We start from the raw sequence: 18,384 nt of genomic DNA on the forward strand, positions 1-18,384 counted from the left end.
TCGCCTCTCTGAGGCCGGCGACACTCTCGCCAAGGCTCCCCACCGAGCCAGCCCCGTATGCTGCTGGGAGCCCGGCCGTGAGGGGCAGTGGAACGCTCCTACCGCCGCCCTGGCACACGAGCCCCGGGTCTTTCTAGAGGGTCCTGAGCTGTTCCGGTCGGGTCTTCCTTCCTGGGACGGAGGCCGTGCTTGTGCCCTGGGCCAAGATCCAGGAGACAGGCGCTGGTAGAGGCAACCGGGCACTGAGGACCACTGGCAGGGGAGGTGGGTGGGGTCGCCCCCGTCCCGCCCCCGGCCGCCTTGGAAACGCGGTGCGGATAACGCCAGCGGGAGACGCGGCGGCCGAGCAGTTCCGCTCCGAGGGCGGAAGTGCGTGCCCAGCTTTCGGCCGTTGACTAGGCAGCAACATGGTGGCACCTGTGCTGGAGACCTCTCACGTGTTTTGCTGCCCGAACCGGGTGCGGGGAGCCCTGAGCTGGACCTCCGGGCCCGGAGGACTTCTGGCCTTCGGCACGTCCTGTTCCGTGGTGCTCTATGACCCTCAGGTAAGAGAAGTGGCCATACGCCCGACCCCGTGTGCTTCTGGGGCCAAATATGCTGGGTGTTCTTGGGGCGGACTGTAGACGCCGCTCCAGAGTGTGGAGACCGGGTGTGCTGTCCTGTCCGCTTCGGGGAGGGTGTCTGGGCGAGGAGTCTGGCTCTGGAGAGCGGGACTCGCTCCTCGCCCTCTTGTGCGCTGCGTCAGCCTGGGGTCACCATGTCCTACCAGTGGCTTGTTAGCCCCAGGTAGAATCTCAAATGATGACAACCTTTTCCGAAGCCGCCTGTGGGAACTGTAGTACTGTTAAAGAATCAGTTTGAGCTTTAAAAGATGTGCAGTTTAGGTATGGGTTGAAGCTATCACACAGATGCTATCTCATTTCTGTGTTTCCCTTAGTGTTACCAAATAAGCTTTTGTTTTCTTGAATTTCAAAGGCATATCACTTGTGTTTTAGCTTTGAGAATGGACATTTTAAAGAAAGTGCCATTGGGGTAAAGGTCATAGGGGATGGGGACCCTAAGCACTAGGTGTAAGGCAGGACTTACCCATTCCCTGAACTGCATCCTTGGCCTTTTCCCTATCAAACTTCTCAAGTGACTAGTTTCTGCAATTCTTCCCAGAGTTCATCATGACTTCATCCCCCCTGGCTAATTTTGGACAATGCAGTTAGTGTTGCTTCTCAAAAGGAGCCTCAGTATAAAAAGTAAAGTGCTGGAAATTAAAATGCAGTGCAGGAGATAGATATTATGTTTTTCTTATCTCACTGCTTTATTAATTTGATTAAAAATTCCATCATCCTAGACATACAGATGGCCACCAGGCACATGAAAAGATGCTCAACATCGCTAATTATTGGAGAAATGCAAATCAAAACTAAAATGAGGTTTCTCCTCACACGGGTCTGAATGACCATTATCAAAAAGTCTACAAACAATAAATGCTGGAGAGGGTGTGGAGAAAAGGGAACCCTCCTCCTACAGTGTGTTGGGAGAAATGTAAATTGGTGTAGCCACTATGGAGAACAGTGTAGAGGTTCCTTAAAAACCTAAAAATAGAGTTACTGTATGATCCAGCAATCCCATTCCTGGGCATATATCTGGAAAAGACAAAAACTCTAATTCAAAAAGATATGTGCACCCCATTGTTCATAGCAGTGCTGTTTACAGTAGCCAAGACATGGAAGCAATGTAAGTTTCCATCAACAGATGAATGGATAAAGATATAGTATATATATATATATATATATACACACACACACACACACACACACACACACACACACACACACACACAATGGAATATTACTCAGCCATAAAAAAGAATGAGGTAATGCTATTTGCAGCAACATGGATGGATCTAGAGATTATCATACTAAGTGAAGTAAATCAAAGACAAATACCGTATGGTATTGCTTATGGGTGGAATCTAAATAATGATACAAATGAACTTATTTACAAAACAGAAATAGACTCACAGACAGAGAAAACAAACTTATGGTTACCAAAGGGGAAGGGGGGAGGGATAAATTAGGAGTTTGGGATTAACAGATACACACTACTATATATAAAATAGATAAACAACAAGGACATACTGTATAGCACAGGGAACTATATTCAATATCTTGTAATAACCTACAATGGAAGAGAATCTGAAAATGAATACATATATATATATATGACTGAATCACTTGTTGTACTGAAATGTAGCTGAAATGTTGTAAATCAAGTATACTTCAATTAAAAAAAATTCCGTCATCCTCATATCCGTTGCAGATTTGAACTTATAAATGAAATAATTGTATTCATTTTTCTTATCTTGCCCTTGCTCATCTCCTCCCAGTTTTTGTTTTGTTATTACCATGCACTGTTAACTGGCAAGATAAAGCATTTAAAACCAAGGGTAAACTTTACAATGGCTATTAACCAAGGCTTTGGAAGCCTGTCTTTCTGCAGCTGTTTAATGGGTTTGTGCCCCATGCCCTCTATCACATTTTTATTTAATGATAATTTGCTGGCCATGTTAGGGGATTTTAACATCAAAAAAAAGTATATGGAGCCTAAAAAGTACTTATTTTGTTTTGTTAAATATTTGTTAGCTGGGTATTTAGTGAAATATAAGAATAAGAACACATCAGATGCTAAAGTAAAGTTTTGGGGGTGATGTTCATTCAGCAAACTTTTGAAGACCCTTTATGGGCTAACCTTGAACTGAGTGGTGATGACACAAAGATAATGGGTAATAACTCCTGCCCATCAAGGAATTCTGATTCTAGTGAGAAAGACAATGAAATGCTTTAAATTGTTTCCTAACCTCAACCCATATGTGAAATATGTTAGTTTATGCACATTTACCCCGTAAACCTTTTTCTCAGCCATGAGAATTCCTGTTGACATACAAGTAGGTATCAAGCCAGTGCTCTAGGCAATCAGTAGAGAAAGGGCCTATAAAGTGGAGGGCTCAGTAGGAATAGAGTCTTCAGCAGTGGGGGAAGAAAAGCCCAAGTGTGGAGTGACATTGGTGAAAGCAGCAATCTGAGGGTCTGCAGGGAACCTGGCTGTAGGCCCTGAAGGGATCTGATGTTTGAGGACCTTAGTAGTTGTGGCCTGGTGACCTTGGGTCATTAAGGCTGAAGAACCCAACACCAGATCAGCCAAGGCATACAAAGTGAGCCACGAATTTGTATCCATTAATCACAAATTCCTCTCTTGAAGGGTTTTTTTGTCAACCAAATTCTCAAATTGGTGCAAGCATGGTAGAAGTAGGCCCTAAGATATGTGGGAACAAGGTCCTTATCTGGTCTGGGATTTCAAGACAGGCTTCCCAGACAAGAAGAGGACAGAGGTGAGTGAATGTGGAGTGGGGAGAAAGGCAGGAATGAATTAAAAAGTGAATGGATGATTTAAGCCATGGTTAATAGTTCATAAAGGAAGGTGATTCTGTTTGAAATAATACTGAACTTTTTATTAGCATCAAAAACACTGAAATCTGATTTTTATTAATTCATTAATTCCTCTGTAGGATAAATCCTAATTTACTAACAAGTGTTTTCTTCTCTAAAGAAAAGTGTTGTTATTACCAACCTGAATGGTCACACTGCTCGAGTCAACTGCATACAGTGGATTTGTAAACAGGATGGTTGTAAGTATTAATCTGACTTTTCTTAATTTAGCATTAGCTTATCTGATATTATGCAATTAGAAAATAGAAGAAAAATGGTATGCCCAGTGAACTATCTGACCTGTACTTTTATTTTATAGCAGTTGAAGCATGGATAACACAGCGGTGCTTAGGATGAAGGTAGAGGCAGCCCATTACTGAGGCAAGACCCCACCATTGCTTTTGATCCAAAGCTGTAATCAGGGCCTGTGTTGAGGCCCAGGTTGGGATTCAAAAGATTTGGCTTGTTAGGTCTCTTTCTACCACAGACAAACTATTGTTTTTTTAGGCAGGGCATTGCATCTCTCTTGACCCCAGTTTCATCTTAGTAACATATGAAAAGTAAATGTTTGGACTGAATCAGGGGACCCTGAGTGATTCTTGACACCTGTGAGGTCAAAATTATTTTCGGAATAATAATAAGTTATTCCTAGTTTTCATTCTCATTCCGTCACAAGTATGCAGTGCCATTTTCCAGTGGCTGCATGGTGTGGGATATTGCAACAGATTAAATACAGAAGCAGATATGAAAATCCAGCTGTATTCTAATAAAGTCAGACGTTAAAGAGATTTGCTGAAATATAAAACAGTGCCTTTCTTCTTATTAATTTTTTGTTTTGGAAAATACAAGGTTCCCCCCATAAAAATGTTATTTATGTTAATGGGGTTCATTGTTACTTTTAAGTAAACTAATAAACAAATATTTTTCATCTTTCTCAGTTTTAATTTCTAATGTGGTTAATATTGGTACATATAGCCTATATAAACAAAAGGTCTTTGGGGTCCTGAAAAAATTTTAAGAGTATAAAGGAATCCTGATATCAAAAAGTCTGAGAATTGCTGGACTAGATTATCTCTAGGTCTCTTCCATCTCTAAGATTCCATAGCTCCAGAATTTTTAATTAAGAATGCTTTTAGGTGGACTTCTAAAATCCTATGGAATTTCCTCAGGTGTCTTAAATATACCTACAGTAGTATTTTTATGGATTCTCAATTAATTTTATTTATTATTCTGTTTATTAAATATGTATTGAGAGCATTCTGAACTAGGCACAAATGCAGAATTTCCTGAATTAGTGCGACTTGGTTATGATTTTTATCTGTGACATTAAAAAAAATGTTTAATAAACTACTTACCTCGGTTGGTGATGCAGGATTAGTCGCAGTAGGTCAGTAAAAACCATTAAATCTTAGAAAGAGTGGCTGTTAGTGCAGATACTAAAACACAATTGTAATTATATTAACTGCCACCAAATGACATCAAAGACTACTTGAATCTCAGTATAGGGATTTGTTATAAAATATTAATTTGGGCTTGTATGTTTTATTTTCCCTTTAAAAGTGAGGTTACGTAAAATGAACTGCTTGTGTATCACTGTAATCTCTGTTATGATTGGTTTCCTCAGATTTGGCTCCACTGTCAGATAACTCATGTATTCTTTCTAACCCAGGTATCAGTGACATATAAAATTCTAATAATACCATTTCATATTTTTAAAGTGTCTGATTTTTAACACATTACCTTCATGTACCTTATAGTAATTATCAAAAGCACGTAGTTAGGTAAATGGCTTAATTTCTGTGACACATGAAGAAATTAAAGTCCAAGATCACAGCTGGCTGGCAGCAGGCTTAGGACGTGAACCTGGGACTTCTGAGTATAAATGTAATGTTCTTTAGACAGTTCCCCAGCTTCTTAACCTAACTATCTAGACATAAGCCAGAAGAAGAAAATGGATGCAAAATCCAAACCAAAACTATGTTAGATTATTTCCCCCTTTTTTGGTTCTTACTCCCTTTCTCTTCTGTCTTCAACAAAAAGTTGTAAGTGTTTAAAAGAGGTATTTTGAAATGTGATCTCAAAAATATGTCATGTACTACTTGATAGCAGCAGCTGACTGTAATGTCTCATATGTGTTATTTCTGTCAAAAGTGTTTAGCCTGAATCTTATGAGGAAACAACCAGACATATCCAGATTGAGGGACATTCTGCAAAACAACTGGCCTGGACTCTCATTGTCACAAAAAAGGAGGGAACTGGGAAACTATTCAAGATTAAAGGAGACTAAAAAGATGTGACAACCAAATGCACAATGTGTGGTCCTTAGATTCTAACTTAAAAAAAAGTTATAAAATACATTACTGGGACAATTTGGGGAAATTTTAAGATGGATTATGTATTACATAACAATACTGTATCAGTGTTAAAATTGTTGAATGTGATAATTGTATTGTGGTAATGCAGGAGAATGTTCCAGTTCTTGGGAAAAATGGTAAAATATTTAAGGATCAGAGGTCATCATGTCTCCAACTTATTTTTGTTTGTTTGTTTGTAAATTTATTTATTTTATCTATTTGTTTTTGGCTGCGTTGGGTCTTGGTTGCTGCACGCGGGCTTCCTCTAGTTGTGGCGAGCAGGGGCTACTCTTTGTTGCGGTGCGTGGGCTTCTCATTGTGGTGGCTTCTCTTGTTGTGGAGCACGGGCTCCAGGTGCGTGGGCTTCAGTAGCTGTGGCAGGCAGGCTTCAGTAGTTGTGGCACGCAAGCTCAGTAGCTGTGGCATGTGGGCTCAGTAGTTGTGGCTCGCAGGCTCTAGAGCACAAGTTCAGTAGATGTGGCGCACTGGCTTAGTTGCTCCGCGGCATGTGGGATCTTCCTGGACCAGGACTCGAACCCACATCCCCCCGCATTGGCAGGCAGATTCTTAACCACTGCGCCACCAGGGAAGTCCCTCCAACTTATTTTTAAATCGTTTGTCAAAAACAAAAAGGGTGTGTGTGTGTACATAGAGCAAGATAATTGAGCAAATATGGCAAAATCTAAACAGTTGGTGAAGCTAGGTAAAGGTATATGAGTTTTCTTTTATCTTTTCTATAGCTTTGAAATTTTTCAAAATAGCTGGAAAAGAATTAAAATGTTTACTGAGGTATGATTTTTTTTCAGCTCCTTCTACTGAATTAGTTTCTGGAGGATCTGATAATCAAGTGATTCACTGGGAAACAGAGAATAATCAGGTGGGTAGACATGTTTATGGTTATAAGAAATGACTGTTATATCTACTTTTATTTTCAGTCTTTTCCCTCATTTCTACTGTGTTCTTCCTTTATGAAGTTTCCTCATTTTTGCTTGTCAGTAATCCAGATCCTGTATATTCCATACTTCACAGGCCTTGTACCCTTCCCTGTAATCTGCTTCTGTATTCATATGCTGTCAGTCATTTCCGTGAATTTCTCATCATTTGGAATAATTTTCAGACTGCTCTTACAGGGTATGTTTGTCTTGTTTTCATTGGTAGCAAAAATTAATACTGCTCTGTGCATAGGACAGCAGTTATCACGTGGGTATAGATTTACATAATTCTGAGTGATGTTATAATATGCAATACTGGGTGTGTATGGACCTCTACTGATAGACATTTAGGTTGTTTCTAGTCACAAGCAAAGATTAAAAATGTAAAGTTAGTGCATCATATGTTTGAACATCTGCCATGCGGAAGGTGTAGTAGATGAGGCAGAATCCTATTCATGAATCGTGTACATAGTTTTGAAAGCAAAATGCACTTGAATAACTGAAGTACAAAGGTGGCTCTGGGTGGGTGATTTCACTTGCTGTACCACAACCATGCTGCTGTGGAAGTTCACTAGAGATTTAAGAGGTGGCCTTTCGGTTAGGTCTGATAGTGTGAGATGATTTCCTTAGGAAACATTAAAGTGGTGAGGGTTCCAGGTAGGGAAAATATATGAATCAAAGTGCAGGTAAGAAAGGTGACCATTTGCTCAGAAGTATCCAGTGTTAACCAAAGCCTAAGATGTTTTAAGGGCAGGGCTTTCCAGAGCTTGTTCAGAGAATTATTCATCTCTCAGTTATTGATTGTGGCCAGTCAAGTTTGGGAAACAATGCATATCATATACTTCTCTTAGAGAATCATAATGCCTGTGAGCATAGTGAAGACTCTGAAAAGTTCTGATATGGAAAAACCTGCTTATCTTTGTTTAACTAATATTTCCTAAACTTACTTCAAGTCTGATTTTTTTTTTTTCTTCAGATCTTTTAGTATCCCTTGTAACTTTGAGGAACATAGTTTCGGAAATGTTTCTAGATAACACTTATGGGCTGTAATATTAGAGAAGTAGAGAAGGAGAAGATCTCGTGAGAATTTGAATACTTGCTTCAAGAGTTTGTTTTTTATTGGCAGGCATTTGGAAGTCATTGAGGATTTCTAACCAGTGGAGTATGAATACCGAAGAAGATGAATGACAGGAGTGTGCCAAATTAGGATAGGAAAAAAATATGAAGGAAGAGATATGGAATATATTTTTGAAGGAAAATGATTTTGGCATTGACTAGATAGTTGTCGAAGGAGTAGGGAGCTATTGGGTAGAGGAGTGAGAAATCAAAAAGAGTGGGATTCTGGCTCAGGGCTCTGGAAGAAAGATACTTTTACAAAGCAAAATAGGCAAGTTAGAGGGAAGATGTGGAATTCAGTTGTTAACATGTTACTTGTATTGCCAGCCAGAGACAGGGGGCAGGTGTGGAGGAGGGGATTGTGGGGTCACTTAGACTTGAATGAGAGTTCTAATGGTTGTGTAGCAAAGCAGCTCCTGTTTGGATTTACCTTGGCAGAGGAATCCAGAGAGAGCCATTGGAGCACTCATTTTTGAGACCTTGAGTTGAGATTTGCAAGACTCTTTCCTCAGTGCTGCCCTACGCTTCTGTCAGTAGAGAGGATTGCAGGCTGAGTATCTGATGGCAGACAGCGAACTTAGAGACGGACAGGAAAGTAGAATGTGAGGCCAAACAGGGAGGAGGATGAAAGGCATAAAAGAGGGATGAAGGGAATAAGGGGATTTGGGGGAAGAAGTCACATATTATAACCTTAGAGGCTTAAAGCTTCCTTCTGGTGTGCATTTCCATGCACACAGGTGTTCACTACATCTTGACTTCTGATAAAAGGAAATAATTCTAAGCTGGTATAATGAGCGATTTGAGTCTCCGAACAGTGGGCATCGTTTTTTTAAAAGCTGGTGAACTTGAGAGATTTGTTTTGTTTGAGCTTTTAAGATTCTCTAATGGTTGAAATACAACCCTGCTTAAAAGATGTGAAGTGACATAGAAAACAAACTTATGGTTACTAAAGGGGAAAGGGGGTGGGAGTGGGGATAAATTAGGAGTTTGGGATTAGCAGATACAAACTACTAATATATAAAATAGATAAACAACAACGTCCTACTGCATAGCGCAGGGAACTATGTTCAATATCCTGTAGTAAACCATAATGAAAAAGAATACGTGTGTGTGTGTATATATATATATATAACTACACCATAAACTAACACAATGCAACATTGTAAATCAACTATACTTCAATTTTTAAAAAAATAAAATAGAAAAAAAAGGATGCGAAGTGAGTTTTTCCATAGATTTAATGTTTCAGGGGGTAATGATACAGACTCATGTAAAGTTTAAATACAGAAAAATAGGAAGAAGGAAAAAGATACAAAATTTCAACAGTTAACATTCTAATGAACATTGTTCCAGATCTCTGGTTATGTGTGTATAATTATACATGAAAGTGACTTTATTGTACTTGAGTTTTAAAAAGTGTTTTTTTCAGAGAAGCCAAAGGTTAATTACAGGAAGTTAGTGTACAGACCCCCTTATATGTAACTATCAATTACCTTCTTGAGTGGCAGAGTTCTGCTTAACTAATTGGGAAAATAATTGAGGAGACATTTAAGAGCCACCTCTGTTTCAGCAGACAACAGTTTACAAAAGGTACGTCTCAAAGGAGGTGGTAGAATCTCACATATTTGGAACTCTAAAAAAGTAGATCCAAAATAGAAATGCTGCTGCAGGGAATAATCTTGCATGGCAAGCTAGAAGACTTGATGAACAGATGGGATTTCCCAGTTCTTTTTGTCATTTTTCCATTTTGTAACTCTGATACAGGTAAGTATTATGAGTGGATGCTAAACATAACTTGGTAAAAGTTTGATGGAAAATAGAGTATTTACTCAGTCCCAAAGTATAATCTCACATATTACCACCAAAAAAAAAAATTAATTTCACAGTGAAAAAGCATGGCAGATACTACCTCTACTAAAATATCAGGGTTAATTTTACTAAAAGTGAGACAGACTGACATTGTGTGCCTCTTGATGTGATGCAGTTATGTAGTGGTGACGTCAAAATGTACACCCTGAGTCTGTTCATGAGGAAATATCAGACTAATCCGAGGGGAGGGACAGTCCACAAAGCTGGCCTATATTCTTCAAAAATGTCAAAATCATGCATGTCTTTCCATGGTAATAAGCATGCATTATCCTTTTTGTTGGCTTAGAATATGTCTACAATTATTTAATCAGTTTCCTATTAATACTTATAGGTTGATTGAAGTTTTCCTAAAGGGTGTGTGATGAATGTCCTTCTGCATTTGTCTTTTATTACTTGTTAAACTAGTACTGCTCTCTCAGAGTAGATTCTCAGATGTGAGATTGCTGTGTCAAAGGGTGTGCACATTTTGTGTATAGTTAATATGATCAGGCAGGATTCTCAAACGTTTACATTCTTCTCAGTTGAGAGGACTTACTTCTGGATCAGGCATTTTAACAGTACCTTTAATCCTCTGATTCTAGTTAAATACAGGTGAAACTGATAATTCCTTTTTTATCATAATGCTTTTGTTATTCTTTGTGATTCAGCTTTTAAAAGCAGTCCACCTCCACGGTCATGAAGGACCTGTTTATGCAGTGCATGCTGTTTACCAGAGGAGGGCATTGGATGTTGCATTACATACACTGATAGTGTCTGCAGCTTCTGATTCTACTATTCGAGTCTGGTCTAAACAGGGTTCTGAAGGTAAGTTTAGAGACATTGTGATCCAAACAAATGAAATTAAGTAATTTAATTATCATATGAAGGACAACTTAGAAGAGCATTCATGTAATTTTTCAGTCTTTCAAGCTGTATTAAAAATATTAGAATTCTAATCTACATGTTTGTTTCTTTTGCACTTTTCCATAATTCCTCTTTACCAAACTGTTTGATAATGTAAATTCCTTCAAAGTCTTTTCATATGTCTTTTTGTTCTCTGTAACCTTGTTAGAAATTGGCCATTTAAATTCCCATCATCCCTGGGGGCTCAGGACTGACTTCTCTCATCTCCCTGCTGACATCTGATGATGCTACCCAACCTCTAAGGTTGGATACACTCAGAGTTAGTTGTTCGTGATGTGTTTTATTATTTCTTAGTGACATGCCTTCAGACCTTGGACTTTGGAAATGGATTCACTCTGGCTCTCTGCTTGTCTTTTTTGCCTAATACTGATGGTGAGTATCCTGCTAAGTGTATATTGAAAGAGGAATGTATTTTTATATCCCCATACAACCAGAACCTAAAAAACATACTGGATCTCAATTTTGTGTCTAAATGTTTTCAGGAAACAAGTTGAGACATGGATAACATACTTTTGTTCTCAGTATTCAAATGACCTGTGTATAAAACATAAGGTCAAAGGGGGTTAAGGGAGGTGGCTATTAGAAACTTTAGTAGCAGTTAAAAATTTAAGTGACTCAATATGTACTCAAGATTGGTACTGCTATTTATCAAATATACTGTCGATGTATATAGATATAATTTGGGAAAATTACCTAGCTCTGTAGAAGGTGAAGGTCTGGGATAAGTTGAGAAAAGTACTGAACATGGATCATATGAGTATTTCTGTCAAGGTGACAGCCCCTGCACCTGCATAATGACAGCACCCTATGTAATGACAGCACCCTGTGTAATGACAGTTTGCCTAAGACCACTTAAAATCTCCAAAGAAAAAATTCCCCTTTTGCTGTGAAACCCGTCTGTACCTATCTTTGATTGTCCTCCACAAAGATGATGGCCAATGCAAGTCAGACAGTCTTGTGCCTCCTCAGTTACCTGGAGGACAGACCTGGTGGGGAGAGGCCAGGCCTGGAAGCCTCCAGGCTCTTTTGCCCTTTGCAGCAGGAGCTGCGACTCTGTGCTCTCACGTGACGTTCCACTTTGTGCGAGGGCTCCCCAGGAGGAGGAACTACGCACATTCTGGTTTCATTACATAGAATTTGATTTCTTTGCATCTACGTTGAGGCCAAGTGACTGGAGTTTTTGGCTTTTTTTTTTTTTTTACGTTGATTTAAAGAAAACTAATTTTACAGTCACACCTTTCATAACTTTTTATCCACATAGTTAGTTATATGCTCTTTTATTTTGTTCTTTACTTCATGGATTTTGTTTTACTATCAAATTCTCAAAATGTAGGGTCCTCAAAGTAACAAACATACCCTTAAATCTTTGTACAGTAGCCCTGATGCTGGGCTCATAGTAGCTCTCCCAGAAATTTTATTATTCACTTGGGCTAACAACGTTTCCTGTTAGTCTTCTGGCTGACATAGTTAAATGCTCCCAGCTTGCTCTCGAGCTTCTCCTTTTACTGCTCCTTCTATCGTAAATAACACAGAATAAAGGAAAGGATTCTCAGTTAATAGTCATTCTTTGCCGAGTAACCATTTAATGGAACATTTTAGAATATTCATTTTATTCCTAAAGATGTTTATTGAGCACTTTCAATTTATTTGTTCAGTGGTGTGGGAAGCAGGAGTCAGGATTCTTTACCTAGAGCTTAGAATCCAGCATAGGTGATGGTCATAACATATGATGGAATGCTTACAGCAATGCCTCTTTTCCCCCCACCAGTACCAATATTAGCATGTGGCGATGATGACTGCAAAATTCACTTATTTGTTCAACAGAATGATCAGGTAATTAATGATGTTTCTTAAGAGGCTAGAATTATGTTCTGCTTAATTACATATCTTAATACAGATTATTTCTAGATTATAGGATTTGGGGGATGTTCCAATCTAAATAATCCAATAGGAGAATCTTTTCTGGCAGTCTTCCATTAAACAGTTTTGCACTCTTTGAACACCAGGTATACTGCTGCTGCTTTGGCTACCAGGTCCAGAGGCGTTGGGGGAAACAGGTCGTTAGGTGGGGAAGAAGAGAAGGAAGATGCTGTAGTAGTGTTTTGTCTTCCCTAGCAGTGGTTATTTGTCCTTCTGAGCTTTACCTATTCTTTGAGTGGTTAAACTAGAGGGAAGTTTCAGAAAGAGGGTTGGTTAACTCTAGGCTCGTTTAGTTAATAACAGAGGTATTTGTTTCTTTGCATTTTATAAGAAAGTTAAAAATGACTGTGAATGTTCAACCACCCAGCTTTTTTCTATATTGTGTCCACAGCATATGTCATTTTACCTTGGGAATGTTTAGTGTATTTGAGAACTACAGATATTATCTGCTCAGGATTGCTCAGTTAAATTTGGATGATTATGAGATTTTTCATTCCCAAATGAGAGCTCTATCTGATGTCTGATCAGATAGTGTTACCAGTAAAAAAAAAAAAAAGCAATGCAGTCAGACTGGCTGGGACCAAATTAAGTCACTGATATACATGAAAATATTAAATTCTTACATCAAGTCCTATGATTTTTGTTATCTTACTAGTTTCAGAAAGTGCTTTTTCTATCTGGACATGAGGATTGGATAAGAGGCGTGGAATGGGCAGCCTTTGGTCAGTATGAAATTTTGCTAAAGTACATATAATGGGGACAAGTATGTGTAATTTCAAAGCAACCTCTTATTTATTTATTTATTTATTTATTTATTTGGTGGCACCGGGTCTTAGTTGCAGCAGGCGGGCTCCTTAGTTGTGGCTTGTCGGCTCCTTAGTTGCGGCATGCATGTGGGATCTAGTTCCCTGAGAAGGGATTGAACCCGGGCCCCCTGCATTGGGAGTGTGGAGTCTTAACCACTGTACCACCAGGGAAGTCCCCCGTGTATGTTTTAATTAAAAATTTTCTTTGTATGTAACATTTTCCTATTGGCCCGATTAGAAAAGAGGATACTTATCCCTTGTATTAACTATTAGTTGGGTTGGTAGAGGATGAAACAAGTTGATGTTTGTAAGAGGACACTAGTTGTTACACATGCAGACATTCTTGAGAAGTTCTTTTTAGAAATTAATAGATTGTATAGGAATACCACATATTATAACCATTTATTAGCATTGTCTATATTTGTCAGTGTTATTGAAAATGAATATAGGTCAAATGAATGAAGGATAAGGAAGCAAAGTCTAATTTTTTCAGGAAATCTAGAAATGTGTATATTGTAGAAGAAAAACTCTTATACTTAAATTTAAGAACAGAATGTTTTAAAAGTAATAAAATTTGTTTTTTTAATTAGGTAGAGATCTTTTCCTAGCAAGCTGTTCACAAGATTGCCTGATACGCATATGGAGGCTGTATATAAAATCGACATTTTTAGAAACTCAGGAAGATGATAATATAAGACTGAAAGAAAATACTTTTACTATAGAAAGTGAAAGTGAGTAATAATGAAAATATTTGATTTAACAATACTCAGGTTTCCTAGCTGATTTACTTATGTTTCACTACACACATATGTGAAGGTTAGGTTTTTTGTTTTTTTTTTTTTTTTTTTTGTGGTACGCAGGCCTCTGTTGTGGCCTTTCCCATTGCGGAGCACAGGCTCCGGACGCGCAGGCTCAGCGGCCATGGCTCAACGGGCCCAGCCGCTCCGCGGCATGTGAGATCTTCCCGGACCAGGGTACGAATCTGTGTCCCCTGCATTGGCAGGCGGACTCTCAACCACTGCGCCACCAGGGAAGCCCGAAGGTTAGGTTTTCAGAAGTATCAGATCCCTAGCTGAAACTGATATGTGCATTTTTCCTTTTTTATTTTTATGTGAGGGTAAGTCATTTTTCATATATGAAACTTATTTTCTTTCTGAACCATGTTAGTGAGATTTTTTTAAATTGCTGAAAATAATGTTACTTTCTCAATAAATTAGTTTGTAAAATATTACTTAATTTGCAGTTTTAGCATAGGAATATCTAAAGGGTTAATGTGAATTATTCATACCTTTTTTGGAGGATATTCATCAGAGACAACTAAATCCCTATATTTGAGTAGTATATATAATTCTGATTTTCTTACTATCTGGCATCAGAACAGTAATCCTCCATGGTAGATCCTGTTGGGATGTTGTATTTGAAGGAGATATTTTTGGATGTATATCTAAATTATAAAATAAGTCCTCAGTAAACATTTCATCCAGGAATATTCTTTGTCATTACTCTTCTTGGTTGTAAAGCCCATTGGAGTTGAGATTTGGTAACAGATTTCTGGAGAGAACCAAGAAATACTATAACCAGCATATTGTGAGTAGCTATTTCCAAATATGAACATTTTTGTGATATTTTCATTAATTATTTTGTTTGAAAGGTCACAGTACTGATTTGACTTCCTTTATTTCTGCATTTATCTTAGGTTTTTTTTTTAAATGGTACTTTAGACTTATTACACAAAATGAGTGAGGATAGCAAGGAGGCTGGCATGTCTGTTTTTGCTTTTTTTGAGTCTTTTTTGTTTTTTTGGCTGCACTGTGTGGCTTGCAGGATCTTAGCTCCCCAACCAGGAACTGAACCCGGGACCTTGGCAGTGAAAGTGTGGAGTCCCACTGACTGGACCGCCAGGGAATTCCCTGTTTTTGTTTTTTAATTGCAGTGTAAGAGTATCCCTGAAAATTTAAAATAGAACATATTCCTTAATTTTTATTGTGACTAGGTAGTGAAAATGTAAAAAAAATTTATATATCTTTAGAACTTTTTTCTCCTGTAGTTATGAACAGTGGGTAAAGTTAATGAAATTTAGAATGAATGCTTTTTGTTGAAAATAAATCATGTTCTTTTCTGATTTTTTTTCTTTGGATGTAATTGTACAACCGAGCTGGTATTGAAAATGTTATTTTTAGAAGAGCTTTGTGGAAAGAATCCTTTTTTTGTTGTTGCAGGTATTAAAATAGCATTTGCAGTTACTCTGGAGACTGTGCTGGCTGGTCATGAAAACTGGGTAAATGCAGTTCATTGGCAGCCTTCATTTTACAAAGGTAGGAAGAAAAACATACACAAAGCTGTCATTTCAGTACAATCTCACTTACAGAATTTTAAGCTGAACAAATGAAGTAGAGGATATTTTTTGAGTGTAATTAGGAATATCGACTATAAGACAGTTTCAAGTTGGCAAAGTGTAATACTGCAGCCCTGTTCTGCTAGACACTCAATTCTGTTGAAAATTGTATTTCTAAGAGGGAAAAGTATGCTTCCTGCCATGATGCCATAACTGCCATATGCCTTTTAACTTTTTTTCTTTAAAGTTTTTACCTAGTCCTTATGGGATTTAAGAGAAGTTAACTTTCAAGCCAGCTTCACTGGAACCTTTACCCTTGGAAATATAAAGTTGGTAATATCAAGATACATCATTTATGAAAAAGTAAAGACTTCCCACTCTTTCTTTTGCCCTTAACTTCTGTTTATGGAGTGACGACTGATGCTGGGGTGTAGAGGTGCGCACGGCAGCAGCCTCATGTTCTTCCCCCAGCCCCTTCCCCAAGACAACAATAGAGAATAGCAATAATTAATGCTCAGGTAACACCATCCAGCTTTTATTATATTATGCTATATTTGCTGCAGTTAAAAAAAGATAAATTAAATATTATAGAAACTGGGGAATCCCTGTATAGTTTTTCCTGAACCTTTTCCCCTTCATCCTTCCCTTGAGGCTGAATTCAGTGTATATTATTCCCATGCATATTTTTATACTTTTACTGCACATTTGTGTAACCATAAACAGTATTGTTTTACAGCTATTAAAACTTGATATCAATATGCCTTTGTCCTCATACGACCTGTCTTTTTAGCTTAACATGGTTTGGCTTCATGTAACTCTAATTTACTTATTTTTATTGCAGTATAACATTTCATTGTCTAAATATTACCACAACTTGTTTATCTGGTCTTCTACTGATAGACTTTTGTGTTGTTTCCAATGTTTTGCTATTGCAGTGCAACAGTGAATGTTCTTATAGTACCCATGTTATGTTTTTCTGGTAATCTACAAACAGGATGCTTGTTGATCACCTAAAGGCATTAGTTTTGTTTTTTTTTTTCTTTAGATGGTGTTCTGCAACAGCCAGTGAGATTATTGTCTGCCTCAATGGATAAAACCATGATTCTTTGGGCTCCAGATGAAGAGTCAGGCGTTTGGCTAGAACAGGTAAAATGTGAATACTTAAGGAACAGAAAACTGGGTTTATTAAACAATAAATCCCAAGTCTGTATTCCTAGAGCTGCAAATATTTGCTCTTTGTGTACGTTAAATAAGTGAGAACATAATCTCTGGAATGAGTGATTTCTGTTGTGAGAAATTGGTTCTGAATTGTTTTTCGTCTATTGTTGAATAGGTTCGAGTAGGAGAAGTAGGTGGCAATACCCTGGGATTTTATGATTGCCAGTTCAGTGAAGATGGCTCCATGATCATTGCTCATGCTTTCCACGGGGCACTGCACCTTTGGAAACAGAATGCCACTAACCCAGTAAGAAAAGTGCTTTTAAATCATTTCTGATTAGATAAAGTGAATCCTACGTGAAACCTAGGAAAACTGTTGTTTTACGTATAACACTCTACAGAAGCATAGTAGAGGCATTTAAGTTCAGGTGACATCACTTCTTTATGTAAATTTATTCTGTAGTTATATTAGTTAAGAAACTCATGCTTTTCTAAGAATAAAATTCAGTTGTCCAGCATTGTTGAGATACTGAAATTTGCAGGTAGGTAAACTTACATAAGGGAAGTTAAAGCTGTATAAATTTTAAGCTCTCCATTAAAGCTATATACATTTTGTGGTAGGAGTTTTTCCTAAAATGTATAATTTCTTCGTCTTTTTTAAAATTAATTTTCTTTTTTAATTAATTAATTTATTTTTGGTTGTGTTGGGTCTTCGTTGCTGTGCACAGGCTTTCTCTAGTTGCTGCGAGTGGGGGCTACTCTTCGTTGTGGTGCACGGGCTTCTCATTGCGGTGGCTTCTCTTGTTGTGGAGTACGGGCTCTAGGCATGCAGGCTTCAGTAGTTGTGGCTCGCGGGCTCAGTAGTTGTGGCTCACGGGCTCTAGAGTGCAGGCTCAGTAGTTGTGGTGCACGTGCTTAGTTGCTCCGTGGCATGTGGGATCTTCCCGGACCAGGGCTTGAACCCATGTCCCCTGCATTGGCAGGTAGATTCTTAACCACTGCGCCACCAGGGAAGTCCCTCTTGTCTTCTTAAAAATAACATAATTTGATATTTTCCTGTTGGATAGCTAGGTACTCCATTGATAATTATTGAATGAATGACTGACACAAGGGCATTAGAAGCACCTGTTATTTTATGACAAAATATATTAATTCTCTCAGGGGCTCTTGATATGTGTAATTCTAAATAGTCCTCCAAATATTGGGCTGTTCTAGATCTTATAGTTTTTAGTCTCTTCTCAGAGAGGGGTAATCTTCCTCTAATCATTTAGCTGCCTCTCAGCATTATTCCAATCTCTTCTTTCTAATTTGCTTCTGATCTGCTTTTTTGGGTTTGGGGAAATGAGATAGCAGGAAAAGTGGGTAGGAGCACACGGATCTTGGCCCTAGCACTTACTAGCTGTGTTTTTGAGGTCATTACTGAACTTTTGTCTCAGGTTCCTCATCAGTAAAATGTGGACAGTAATAGCACCTACTCAGAGGATTTTTATGATACTAAAATGAATTAATATT

The 18,384-nt window shown here is 38.3% G+C and overlaps 1 protein-coding gene across 3 annotated transcripts in view; it reads left to right on the plus strand.

Moving 5' to 3' along the window:
- The first annotated feature begins 8 nt into the window (after positions 1 to 8).
- ELP2 (elongator acetyltransferase complex subunit 2) overlaps positions 9 to 18,384 on the plus strand; it is a 44,381-nt gene continuing 26,005 nt past the window's right edge. Inside the window, exons 1-12 of one of the 3 annotated variants that reach the window (XM_004312033.4) lie at positions 9 to 545; positions 3,601 to 3,679; positions 6,640 to 6,710; positions 10,398 to 10,554; positions 10,948 to 11,025; positions 11,623 to 11,820; positions 12,422 to 12,486; positions 13,229 to 13,295; positions 13,970 to 14,110; positions 15,599 to 15,694; positions 16,760 to 16,860; positions 17,048 to 17,179. In XM_004312033.4, the coding sequence (XP_004312081.1) occupies positions 408 to 545; positions 3,601 to 3,679; positions 6,640 to 6,710; positions 10,398 to 10,554; positions 10,948 to 11,025; positions 11,623 to 11,820; positions 12,422 to 12,486; positions 13,229 to 13,295; positions 13,970 to 14,110; positions 15,599 to 15,694; positions 16,760 to 16,860; positions 17,048 to 17,179 (1,323 nt within the window). In that variant the 5' untranslated portion in view covers positions 9 to 407. The remainder of the gene's footprint in view (positions 546 to 3,600; positions 3,680 to 6,639; positions 6,711 to 10,397; positions 10,555 to 10,947; positions 11,026 to 11,622; positions 11,821 to 12,421; positions 12,487 to 13,228; positions 13,296 to 13,969; positions 14,111 to 15,598; positions 15,695 to 16,759; positions 16,861 to 17,047; positions 17,180 to 18,384) is intronic. The other 2 variants (XM_004312034.4, XM_019930401.3) reach the window with 2 other exon arrangements.

The sequence above is a fragment of the Tursiops truncatus genome, chromosome 13 (genome assembly GCF_011762595.2).
Source record: "Tursiops truncatus isolate mTurTru1 chromosome 13, mTurTru1.mat.Y, whole genome shotgun sequence".
NCBI lineage: Eukaryota > Metazoa > Chordata > Mammalia > Artiodactyla > Delphinidae > Tursiops > Tursiops truncatus.